This window comes from Pipistrellus kuhlii, unplaced genomic scaffold, assembly GCF_014108245.1.
Source record: "Pipistrellus kuhlii isolate mPipKuh1 unplaced genomic scaffold, mPipKuh1.p scaffold_m20_p_18, whole genome shotgun sequence".
Taxonomy (NCBI): domain Eukaryota; kingdom Metazoa; phylum Chordata; class Mammalia; order Chiroptera; family Vespertilionidae; genus Pipistrellus; species Pipistrellus kuhlii.
The window spans coordinates 16328110-16340792 of NW_023425493.1; the positions used below are offsets into that span (position 1 = coordinate 16328110).

The 12683-nt window shown below is 49.2% G+C and overlaps 1 protein-coding gene across 1 annotated transcript in view; it reads left to right on the forward strand.

The window, feature by feature from the left end:
* The window catches only part of NMNAT2 (nicotinamide nucleotide adenylyltransferase 2), a 100114-nt gene extending 88030 nt beyond the window's left edge, over positions 1-12084 (forward strand). Inside the window, exons 9-11 of the mRNA XM_036442012.1 lie at positions 10567-10668; positions 10765-10832; positions 11477-12084. Coding sequence (XP_036297905.1) covers positions 10567-10668; positions 10765-10832; positions 11477-11579 — 273 coding nt within the window. The 3' untranslated portion in view covers positions 11580-12084. The remainder of the gene's footprint in view (positions 1-10566; positions 10669-10764; positions 10833-11476) is intronic.
* Positions 12085-12683: the final 599 nt, after the last annotated feature.

Here is a 12683-nt window from a genome sequence, read left to right on the forward strand (position 1 = left end):
GCCCAGGAGATGAGGTTTGTGAGGTCCACTGCTAGCCCAGGTTTCCTTCATTCATTCCACACCTGGTGGAGCCAAAAGCCGGAACCGGCCTGTGTCAGCAGGAGAACAACGCTTCTTGGCAAAGTCCTGGGCCCTGGCTTTGTATTCCAGTCTCCCGCGTTTCTCCAGGATCCTCGGCAACCAGTCAGGAGAGAAGGAGAGACAGGAGCCCCTGCGCCTTCCTGTAAAGGAAGCTCCCGGGAAGCGGGGAGCCACTCTGTCCCCACTCAGGCTGGGCAGCAGCTGAGATGACCCGCTGTCCAGCAGGACCGCCAAGGCCCCTTCAGCCACGCTCTCTCCACGGAGTCCCTCTTGCTCTTCCTTCGCTTTGGATTCCTGAGCCAACGCTCTTTACCCAGAAATCTAATTACACAACTGAAGGGACAACCCCACCCCCACCCCAACACATCCCGTGGGCATTTCCCGTTAGGCAGAGAGACCCATTAGCCCTGCAGAGCATTCCGACCTCCTCTGACAAGTAACACACCCCGACCCCTGACGTTCCCCGGGGAGAAAATTCCACACAAGTTCATCATGATCCTCCATAGAATCCCAAAGAGCTGCCTGTGGGCCCTGGCGGTTGGCATTTTCATCCTTGATTCCAGGAAAAATCAAGACTCAGATTCCTGGACTAGCCTTGGAGATCAGGACCCAGGCCCCCTAGCCCCGTGGTCGGCAAACTCATTAGTCAACAGAGACAAATGTCAACAGTACAACGATTGAAATTTCTTTGGAGAGACAAATTTTTTAAACTTAAACCATATGGTAGGTACATTGTTATTAACTTAATTAGGGTTCTCCTAAGCTGGCCTTTGGTTAAAAACTCAAGGGGCCAAAGAGCCGCATGTGGCTCGCTAGCCAAGGTTGCCGACCACGGCACTAGCCTGTTGACTTCTGGGCTTTTTAAAAGTACATATATTTTTATAAATTTCAGAGAAGAAGAGAGAGAGCGATAGAAACATCAATGATGAGAGAGAAGCACTGATTGGCTGGGGATTGGGCCTACAATCCGGGCATGTGTCCTGACCAGGAATCGAACCCTGACCTCCTAGTTCATAGGTCAACGCTCAACCACTAAGCCTTGCGGCCCAGACATTTCCAGACTTCTCATTGAACTAGTCTCCTCCTCACCCCCACTCCCCACCCCAAGGCCTGGTCGTCGCTGTTCTGCTTCCTGACCTCAGCACCAAAGTGGGTGTCCAGGAGGGACCAAGGTCCGTGGGAAACCAAGGCCAAAGATCAACCGGCCAGCCATGGCCAGATTTCTGAGGCAGGAAGTTTTCAGACTCACTCGCTCCCCTCCCCCAAACAAAACCTGTGGTCCAGGACCTTCTGCTGCCAGCTGCTTTGTCCATTAGGTTATGGTGGAAGGCAGCCTGGCAAATTAACTCTGATTCAAGTATTCTTTCCTTCGATCCATCTTGCAACTAATACTGACTGAGTGGCCACGAGGAACATAAGCACGTTATTTGCCCTTGAGGCCCTGGCAACCTAAAAGTAGCTTACATTTTCTTAGATTAGTTCCTTCTAGTCCATGCAATAAAACATGGGAAAAGTTCAGAGGAGTTTCTGACCCTAAAAAGCAATCAATGTTGGCTGTTTTTCATTCATTGGTTTTAAAGTACCGAGTGGCTGCCATGTGCCGGCTCTGTTCCAGGGCTGGAGGAACAGAGAAAAGAAAATAGACCAAGTCCCCCCCTGGGGTGCACTTTACTCTCCAGAGGGGAGACCAGCCATAAACACTTGTGTCTCAGTTAACCCCCAGAACATTCCTGCGAAGTGGACTCTCTATTCCCGTTTACAGCTACGGAAACCAGGGCTCACATGGACTGTGGCTTGTGCAAGACCTAACTCTTGGTCAGCAGAGAAGGATTTTGCGTAAATCTCCAGCTCCCTAATCCAGATGAAACTGGACAAGTGAGAGGAATGGTACATGTAATTCACAGCAGGCCAGAGAGGAGGCAGCACTGAGCTGGGCTTTGAATGGTGGTCAAGATTGGGTGAAGTGGGTGGGAAGAGAGGGCTTGAGAGGCGGAGAGAAGGCTGAACAAGATCCAGTGGTGGGAACAAGACCTTTTCGGGGAGATGGTTCTGGCTGGTTGAACTAGAAGATTTCTCTTGGTCTCTATTTGGGAAGCTTTTGACTTTTCAGCAAGGTGGCAAAATCATTACGTTTAATGATTAAACGTATTAGCCACTGGCCTTTTCAATGAGCCAGGGTCAATATTTAACCCAAAGGAATGAAAGTCTAAAAGGGACGTGAGGCACCAGAGACGGGCCACGGAGGAAAGTGTTTTTGCTTTGTTCCTTTGTCTTCCTTTTAGCATTTCCCAAAGCCCGGCACTCCTCGGGCCAGCTCTCATCGGCTGTAGCCGACATTTTTCCAGCCAACCAGCCCGTGGCCTAACTGCTTCCTCCGTCCACCAGCTGTGGGAAACCAACCAAAGCAAATAAACAGGGGAAGAGCCTGGGGGCAGTGGCCACTCCAGAAGAAATCCCTGGGCTGCGGGACAAATGGAGCAAAGACAAACATGTGGTTTTTCAGGCTCAGATGGTTTTCATCAGACAGTCCGGCCGCGGCCAGGAAGCCCCACGGACCTTCCCACCCTGGGGATTAGGTCCCACCGCACGGATGAGCCGGGACTGAATTTACAGGCTCTGGGGGAGGAGGGTAGGCGCTAGCGGGGAGATGCTGGTTCTCGTGTGAAAGGCGCTGCTGGCTTAGTTTTCAGGCTGTTGACTTGAGTCTGGAACCCCCTGCCTCCCCCCTCCCCCATCAAGTTGGAAAGGGGCGTGGAGAGGATTTTCTCTGGGAAACCCCTCAGAAGCATCCTTCCTTTATTTGCACGAAGTGGCATTCTGGAAATGCATTCCCACCTTCTTGACTCTGATCGCACTAGCCTCTCCCAGCCTTCCCTCCGGGGAGGAGCGGGGGCCAGGACCAAGGTGGGCGACTCTTGGCTGGTATGGGTGGAGCAGATGGCAGAAGCCTGTCGCCTACTGTGTAACTTCTGCTGGACACTTTCTCCCTGCGTCATTTCTGGCCCGCTCAGAAGCAGACACAATCACGTACCCCAGGGGGCAATGTAGGGTAATGAACAAAGGACTTAGCCCAGGAGATGCCTGAGAAAAGACAGAGTATCTTCTCAAACCAAAAAAGCTTCAAGTCACTAAAATGTGAGTCTTAACCGTGGATCTAGAAGAGGTGCTGTTCTCGGGAGGGGGACCTGGCCCTGAGTGGGTCTGCGTAGGACTGCCCATGGTATGTGAGCACTTCACTTCTTGCAGGCAATATTTCATAACATGGGTCCGGAGGATTTTGAGAGTGTGTTTAGTAAAGCTGGGGACAGTGAACCAAGGAAGGGCTTAGGATAGAATAAGCAACAGGAGAGAGCCTAGGTGAGACTGCTTTGGCCCACTGAGAAGTCGGGGAAGAGGGGGCCCTGGAGGCAGGTTCAGGGGGTTAGCCTGGGATGAGCTGCTGCTGCCCATTGCTCTCCTGGTTGCAAGTCTCCTGGGGTCCCTTAAGCTTAGGAGATGCACGCCTCTGGGGGAAGAAGAGAGAGAAGGAAAAGGCGCAGGCGCGTTTCTGGGAAGGAGAGCTTACACTGAGATCTGTTGAGGGTATTAAGGGCTGGGAATTTAGGGAGAGCCTCAATAGAATATTCATCAGCTTTTCCAGGTGCGCCCTTTCAGGGTTGTGGTTTCCCCTGATTGGTCCTGGTCTGTGTCAGGGCAAGGGGTCATTAGTCTTTGCAGCTGATCCTGGCGTGGCCTTCCTTGTTTGGTTACTTTTCTAGGCCTGGAGCTGAAATACAAGTGAGGCCTGGATGTTACCTCAGGGAGGTGACCTTCAGTATCTGGCTGTGAATTGCTCGGCCAGTTTGTTCAGTTATCTTTCTCCGTTTCCCCATTCCACTTGCCAAAGACTTCTCCTGGCTTCTTACTACCGTGCCTCAGTGCAATGCCGCAGGAAGAGCCTTTAAAGCAGACTGGAGTGAGTTCAAGTTCACCTCCTGGCAGTGCCACTTGGACTTGTGACTAAATCTGAGTCTTGGTTTTCCCATCTGGGAAGCGAGAACTGAGGCACTTGTCGCAGGAGAGAGTTGACGTAAGGATTAAATGTAATAATAAGCAAGGCTCCTAACATTGTGCCTGGCACAACAGCAGGCACTGTTTCTTTCCCTCCAGATAGATAGTCCCATGCTCACCCCTGAATTTCCTCAGGGCTGTAGCCGACATCTGGGGGGGGGGGGGGGGGGGTGGAACACAAGTGTGCGTGTGTAGCTCAGGGACGGGACCTAAGGAAGAAAGTGCGGTTGGAATCGGGGAGCCTCACCTCGATCTCAGAGTGATCCTACAGAGAGAGGGTCTTACTAGTTAGGCTTGCCTGGTTCAGTCAACGTCAATTGGATCCTGTTGCTAATAGCAGTCAAGGCCTCTGTTTAAAACACGCTAATGGTTTCTCTTTGGAACTGGAATGAAACCCCGTCTTAGCTGTGATCTGGTCCTGTCCACTCCCCCTACCCCCTTCTCTGGGCTCCAGGTCCACCTGGCTTCTCTAGTTGAACACCTTTTCCCACTTCGGGGCCTTTGCACTCACGGTGGCTTCACGGGGATTCTCTTTGCCCAGGTTTCCCTATGTCTTCCTCGGCTAGCCGTTTAGGGTCCAGCTGCAAAGTAATTGTGTTTGATTTTGAAAGGGTTCAGGACAGGCCTCCTCGATGTGCTGCTTTAGGCTGGGGAGTATTTTGAGGTGAAGGCAACTGAGACCCTGTGGAGTCCGGGGAAGCTTTGACTTGTCCCTTAGAGTATTTCTGTTTGGAGCTTGGCCCACCATATGTGATCACCAGAAATAAAGTCTAATGACCTATCTGGAGGGCACAGCCAATATTCAATCACTGAAACCTGCTCTTATCGTCCTGCGGATGGCCTCGCTCCCCTCTGAAGCCCCAAGGCGTCTGACCTCATCCATAGCTCAGAATGCCATTCTGCCTCATTTTACCTTCCTGTCTTGAACCTCTCGTGTATGTGCGGCCTTTGACTTTTTTTTTAATATATATTTTTAAAATATATTTTATTGATTTTTTTTTTACAAAGAGGAAGAGAGAGGGATAGAGAGTTAGAAACATCGAGGAGAGAGAAACATCAATCAGCTGCCTCCTGCACATTCCCTACTGGGGATGTGCCCGCAACCAAGGTACATGCCCTTGACCGGAGTTGAACCTGGGACCTTTCAGTCTGCAGGCCAACACTCTATCCACTGAGCCAAACCGGTCCCGGCCACCTGATGTTTTCTTATTTAAATATTTATCTGTTTATGATCTACTCCTACAAGATAGTAAGCTCTGTGAGCACACTAAATATACCTGTCTTTTTCAGCAACAGGACAATTGGCCATACACCCTCAATAAAAACGTGTCGAATGGAAGGATGAAAGGGTACCTGGGAAAAGCTTGGTTGGGGGAGTTCAGCCCACGAGATAGTTTGCCTTCACCATGAGATGTGGCTAATGTGTTATGGGTAAATTTTTTACAGTTACCAGTAAGACATTAGTCACTACAGGATATTAGCCATTTAATAGCAACCTGGCCTTATCCTTCCTAGCAATGCCCTTGAAACAATCATTTGTGTAATGTTTCCCACTCGTTAGTGATTGACCCAAGAAGTGAAACCATATATGTCTTGCTCAACCCTCTGTTCCAGAAAGGTCTTAGCTAAGACCTTTGGGCATCCTCCTCCCCCAAGCATCCCTGAAATCCAGCAAGGCAGGTCTTGGAATTCAGCCTCCTGGAGGGATGGTGATGATAACTGCACATTCCTTCCAAGGGATTTGCCCCCTGCGTTTATCCCAAGGCCGGCTGCTTCCTGCCTCAACAAGTTCCACCTTCTTCCCTCGGATTCCCTGAATTTGGGGAAGCAGAGTCCACTCCTTCCACTTGCTCACTCCATCCCCACCATCCCTCCCCTGCGGAGCCTTTGACTAGCAGAGGAAAAGATAAGATCACTGAGAAGGTGACATTTAATTGGAGGGTTTTGAGCTAAAGAGCAACGTGATTTGGCTTGTATTTTAACATTATCAGCCTGGAACAGACTGAAAAAGGCAAGAGAAAAACAGGGAGACTAGAGCAGCGGTTGCCAAACCTTTCGGTTCTCACAGACCTCTGGTTGGCGAACACTGGACTAGAGCAACTCAAGTGAGAGAAGATGGAGGTGAATTAGTTACCTGCTGCAAGCTTGGTGACTTACAGCACACACATTTATTCTCATGCACTCTGCAAGCCACAAGTCCAAAATAGGCTTCACCTGGACAAAACGAAGTTGTTGGCAGGGCCGTATTCCCCCTCAGAAGCTCCCGGGAGAGTCTCTTGCCTTGCCTCTGCTAACTCCTAGAGTTATTTGTTGCATTGCTTGACTCAGAGATCCTTCTTTCGTTTTCAAGGCCAACAGTATAGCATCTTCAAATCTTTCTCTGCTGCCTTTACATCATCGTCTCTCTTCTGTGTTAAATTGCTTGCCGTCTGCCTCGCACTTGAAAGGCCACTTGTTATTGAATTAGGTCCCTCCCTGTAGATTATTCTGGATAATTTCAAGATCCTTAGTTTAATCACACCTGTAGAGTTTCTTTTGCTATATAAGGCTTTTGGGATCATGGGTTCCAAGGATTAGGACCTGGATATCTTTGGGAGCCATTATCTAACCTATCAAAGGAAGCTTGGACCAGGACAGAAGTGATGAAAATGGTGAAAAATGAGCCGGTTCTTGGATCCTTTTGGAATCAGAGTCAGTTGGGTTGTCTTATAAATCATATGCGGAATGTGAGAGCAAAAGAGGAATCAAGGAACTTGCCAAGGCTTTGGCCTCAGCAATTGTAAGAAGAGTTTCCATTTTTTGAAATGAAAGGCTACAAGGAAAACATTTGCTTGGGGGGGGGGGGGCAATAATGATTGATTGATGTCAGAGCGGTTAGGGGCTCATGGACATATCAAATTTGCGATGCCTCACCCCAATGGGCATGTTGAAAAGGCCGCTGGATACATGAACCTGGAGTTCAGGAGAAAAATCTATGCTGGAGGTACCAATTAGGGAGCCTTCAGTGTGTCTTTAAAGCTTTGAATTAGAATGAAATCATTAAGGGTGTGAATACAGATTTTTAAAAAAAGAGATCCAAGGACTGAGGCATGAGTGACTCCAATGGTTCAAGTTCAAGGTTAGGGAGACGAGAAAGAACCAGCAAGATGAGAGACCAAAGAAGAGCAGATGAAGAGGCAGGAGGACAACCAAGAGAGTTTGGTGTCCCGGGGGTCAGGGAATTGGGGTGGGGTAGGAAGGAGATGATTACCTATAGGACCAATAGCATACCTCACCCCACTCTAGCACCTGGCACCTCCCCTCACCCCAAAGCACACCCCCACACAAACACCCTCCAGCTTGAAAATCAAGCCCGAGCCCTAGAAGATAAAGTCTGCAGCCTCCGGCCTGCACGCCTGCAGATGTGCCTCTTTGATGTGGCAACGCTGTGTCTTGTCTTTAGACCCCGTCTCCCTTGCCCATCTGTGATTCCCAGGGGCCAGTCTGTCACCTATTTCTGGCAAAGGAAAACATCTCAAGCAGCACAATCCCCATCTGCTTGCTACCCACTGAGCCACCTGGCACTGTTATTGATTGGGTGCTCGGATCATTAGTTCCTGAGTGGAAAGCAGCAGATGCACTAATGTCACCCAGAGGGCCATCCCGCCAGGAGTCCCGACTGCCATTCTGAGCCGTTGTTTTCACTCTTTCAATGAGGATGTTCTCTTTAAGTAGCCCCATTATTTCAGGCAGATCAAACACCCATCCAGTTCTCAGAATCAAATTGAAGGCATATTCTGCATCATGCAGTCTACACCAGATATCCTGAAACACCTAGCTAGCCAAGCCCTTAAGGATCTCCCTGTATACCTCCCATTCCTCCCTCCCCTCCCGTCTCCTTCCCTTTTCTCCTTTCTTCTCTTTCCGTACCCTGCCAATTCCCCTGGAGTTTTAACTCAGTATTTATTTAGACCACTGGTTCTCAAGCTTGGTTGAATATTGCAATCACTTGGGGAATTTTAAAACACTGTTGATGCCCAGGTCCCATTCCCAGAGGTTCTGGTTTAATTGCTTTTGGGTGTGAGCTGGGCTTTGGGAAAAATTTAAAACACCGGAGGCAATTCTAATGCGCAGCCAAGTGTGAGAACCGGAGTCTTAGGTTACCTTCGGAGCAGTGAAAGCCAGAGCGGCCTTCTAAAAGCTACGGCAGGAGGAGCTGGGTCTACCTCCAGCTCCCTGCCCCACCTCTCCCTCACATTCCTGGGTTTTATAGGGCCGTTTAAACCGTGCCAGGTTGCAGGGTCTGAACACCACCAATCAGTGTGGCAAGTTGCAAAATGCTCTGGTTTTCCAAATGGCACGATCCCACAAGGCCCTGATATTTGACACCTACCTCTGACTTCTCTTCACAACTCCCCTCTCAGGGCACCTCCAGCCGCCTTTTTATTTCAGCAATGACAGGGCTCCAGCTTCAGCTCTAGCTCCAGTTGTCAGCAATGGCAGGAGTAGGGTAACGTGGATGGGAAACCCAAGGGCACAGGCGCCCGTGCACGCATGTGCACGTGCACCCAATCATGTGCACGCACATGCACACACGCACGCACTCCATGAACATCATCAGTGAACTGGACTTAGAAGTGGAATCCTGCTAGCACAGAAATCCTCCCACAGTGCTCCTTCCTGTCTGTCGGTGTCACTAGTTTAGAGACCTGTAAGAAGAGACCTGAGTCCTTGGCTGCCAAAACCAGGTCTTGCACAACGAGCTGCCTTGCTTAGAAGCAGCCAACCTCCCCTCCCTACTCCCTCCACCTGGGATCCTTAATTGGCAAGATCTAAGGAGCAACACTAATACGCCCAGGCTAGATCGCGTCTAAGTGCCATCACTGTCAGACTCTTTGAAAACAAGAATTGGCACAAGTTTCCAGAAAGCTTGGTAATAGGTCTCAAGAGCTTGAAAGGTGTCCAGTTCAGAGCCTTTCATCTAATTATTTTACTTCTTATCCTAAAGAAATGATCAGAGATGTGGTAGAAGGCTTATGTGTAAAGATCTTCAACCAAGTATGTATAATTGCAAAAAGCAGGTCACTGCACACTTTCTATTATACAAGATGGGCTTAATATATCATTGCCATGTCATAGTACAGCTTGACAATAAAGTACACAGATTGCTAAAGCTTTATCTTTTCATTTTAGTGATGTAAGAATATGCTCACAATATAATGTTAAATTAAAGTGCAGATAAAGTGATTTATTTTTCAGTTTAATCCAGTTGTAGAGTGGATATATACATTTATTTGTAGAGCGGAAAAATTTTATTATGGTTATATTAGTGGTTTTCTGTGTGGTATGGTTCTGGTTTTCTTTCTTTCTTTCTTTCTTTCTTTCTTTCTTTCTTTCTTTCTTTCTTTCTTTCTTTCTTTCTTTCTTTCTTTTTTTAGTTTTCCAAGCTTCTATGTTGTCTATAGTCAGGATAAATTTTAAAGGTTATTACTTTTTTAATGAAAAGGTTTCATTTCTCATATGGCAGCAAGCGCCTATCAAAGGCTGACCTCAGAAGTGACCCTGTTATAATCTTCCTCCTATCACTTCCTCTGCACAGAGCAGCTTTGACTGGGATAAGCAGGGAGCATTCTAGCCCCTCTCAGTAGCCCCCCCAGGGGGGCGGGCAGCGTTTTTCTTGCTGGGCAATGGGATCTGTGTTGCCACACAGCTGTAGGACTCTGTGCCATTCATGCTATTCATCAGCATTATGAACTCAACCGGAGCCTCAGAAATTGGAGAGATCATGCTCATGCATGCAGAACCACGCTTATTCATTGGTTCCAGTGTTTCCCAAACCTTTGACATATGTGTACCCCTTCTATAATTTTTGTAACGCTGAGTAACCCTTGTACTCATGAGAACGTAGAATTAGACTCAGCTAAGCACAGTGCAGTACATATCCCCACCAAACTCTTCCCGTACCCCTGGGGGTACACGTACCACACTTCGGAAAAGCCAGTGGTTGGCAAACTCATTAGTCAACAGAGCCAAATATCAACAGTACAATGATGGAAATTTCTTTTGAGAGCCACAATTTTTAAACTTAAACTTCTTCTAATACTACTTCTTCAAAATAGACTCGCCCAGGCCATGGTATTTTGTGGAAGAGCCACCCTCAAGGGGCCAAAGAGCCACATGTGGCTTGAGAGCCACAGTTTGCCAACCATGGGTCTAGGGGGTATTTATTACGCCTATTCTGTGTGCCAGGTGAAGTTCTCACTCATTCACTAACACTATTATGGGTTGTTACTTGAAGGAGCTGACTGATGGGCTGAGAAAGCAAGTGTAGGACTAAAGCTTGGGGTTCCACATGGATGATACCTGCACCCTGCTAAGTAGTTGTTTGGTAGGGGCTTGGGGTCATGATCTCACAAATTCTTCCTCTCTCTCTCTCTCTCTCCCCCCCCCCCCCAGATGGAGGTGATTGTTGGGGACTTTGGGATTGTAGTGGTGCCCCGGGACGCAGCTGACACAGACCGAATCATGAATCACTCCTCAATACTCCGCAAATACAAAGTGAGTTCTCCATCTCCCTGCTGGTGTAACTGTGATGTGGCCCTTTTCTGCGAGGCTGGGGGTGCTGGACACCTATTCTCTCTGCTCTGCCCCTAGAACAACATCATGGTGGTGAAGGATGACATCAACCATCCCATGTCTGTTGTCAGCTCAACCAAGAGCAGGTACGTTTGACTCATCATATGAGGAGAGAATGGGGAGCAGCAGACCAAGGCTAGAGCAGAACTGCAGAAACCACGGTGCATCCCTGGAGCCCTTTTGTACCTGTGGGTGTCTTCCCGCCACAGCCCCCCGTCTTGTGAGAGGGCATCTTTGTCTCCATCCGGCTCCTGTAGCAAAGAAAGGAAATGGTCATCAGAAGAAACCCAATGAGAATCGTTTTCACAGACCATGGGGCAGAGAGACACAAAGAAACGAGATAAGAATAGCTAACATTGAAATGCCTACTGTGTGCTTGGGCTGTGCTAAGTGGGTTTTGTAATGAATCGTTTAATTTTTGTGATAAATGAGATAGTTATTGTCCACATTTTGTGGAAGAGAAAACTGAAGAACAGATGGGCTTAAAACGCTTGCCCAAGGTCCCTCTGCAAGAACTGGCAGAGCCAGGATGAAATGGAGTCACCAGGTTGGGGGAGACATTGTGGGCACAAGAGGGCATTTCCTAAGAGGGATTCCATTTACTTAACCTAAGCAAAGGCTGGTACTGGGGTGTTGGGTAACCCTTCCCCTGAAAGAGAGTGGGCAGACCAGTCCTCCTGCTGGGCTTCAGGGAAGGATGTCCATCCTATTACCATCTCTTCTCATCCAGGCTGGCCCTGCAGCATGGGGACGGCCACGTGGTGGACTACCTGTCTCAGCCCGTCATCGACTACATCCTCAAGAGCCAGCTGTACATCAACGCCTCGGGCTAACGGCCACACAGCCCTCCGCTGCACTCTCCCCACGTCCTCCGCCAACACACCGGCCCCTTCAGTCTCTGTCGGTCCCCTGTTTCTCTCCGGCCTCTGTTTCTCCATCTCCTCATCGTGACTGTTCTCCCCGTTCGCCGGCTCAAGCCCCCACAGTGTGGGGACCTTCAGAGAACCTCGGCGTCCCTTCCTCCGCAGTCATCTTTGGACAAACTTTCCTCTAGTCTCCGGGTTGGGGGTGGGTGAGGGCGTAGGGATGGGAGTTGGGGGGAAGTGCTGTCCTTGGAGATGTGCTGGTGGCCATCTCCCAGCATGCTAGAGAGTGGCTCTGGTGCCCATCCTCCCAGCATGCTCTGGGGAGGCAGCTCTGGCTCTCGCCTTCCCAGCATGCCCTTTACCACAAAGGGCTATTTTTTTCTTTTCTGTTTTTGTTTGTTTTTTGTTTTGTTTGTTTTGTTTTAATTTTGATTGCTGTTGTTCGCGCCTCATAGAACTTGGATGAAATCAGTGTCCGTGGTTCTTCACGTCTGTGGTCTTGGTGCATTCCTGTGGAATCGCTTCCTTGTGATGGGAAACTGTGGCCAGACTCAGCACAGAGAGCGTGTGAGGGCCACACCCAGGGAAGAAGGCCAAGCCACCTCCACTCTCTAACACCTCTCCCTCCCCCCACCTACCTATACCACCCTCCACTCCCACCCCCACCCCCTATAGCAGCAGCAGCAGCAACAGTCTGGGGTCAGGAGTGAAACTTGCAAGTTCTGAAACCTGGGAAGCAAGTCTGGGAACAGGAGGGGTTCTTAGAAGAATCTGAGTTCATTTCCTTAGTTTCAGACCATTTTCCTGAGGCTCTGGGCCTAGCTTCACAAAGAGCCAGTCCATCCCCATTTCCTGGTGGCATCTATACAGTTACTCCTGTGGGCTGTGACTGGTGGCAGAGAGTGAGTCTCCTGCCATCCCAGGCATTTTCAATCCCCATCTCAGCCAATGGAGGCCACATTCTTGCACCCGAGAAGAAGCACATAAGCAAGGCCACGTCCTAATGATGCAATCATCTCTGAAGAAAAATATGCTAGGAATTCACTCATCCCTGGGGATCTTTGCTAATTG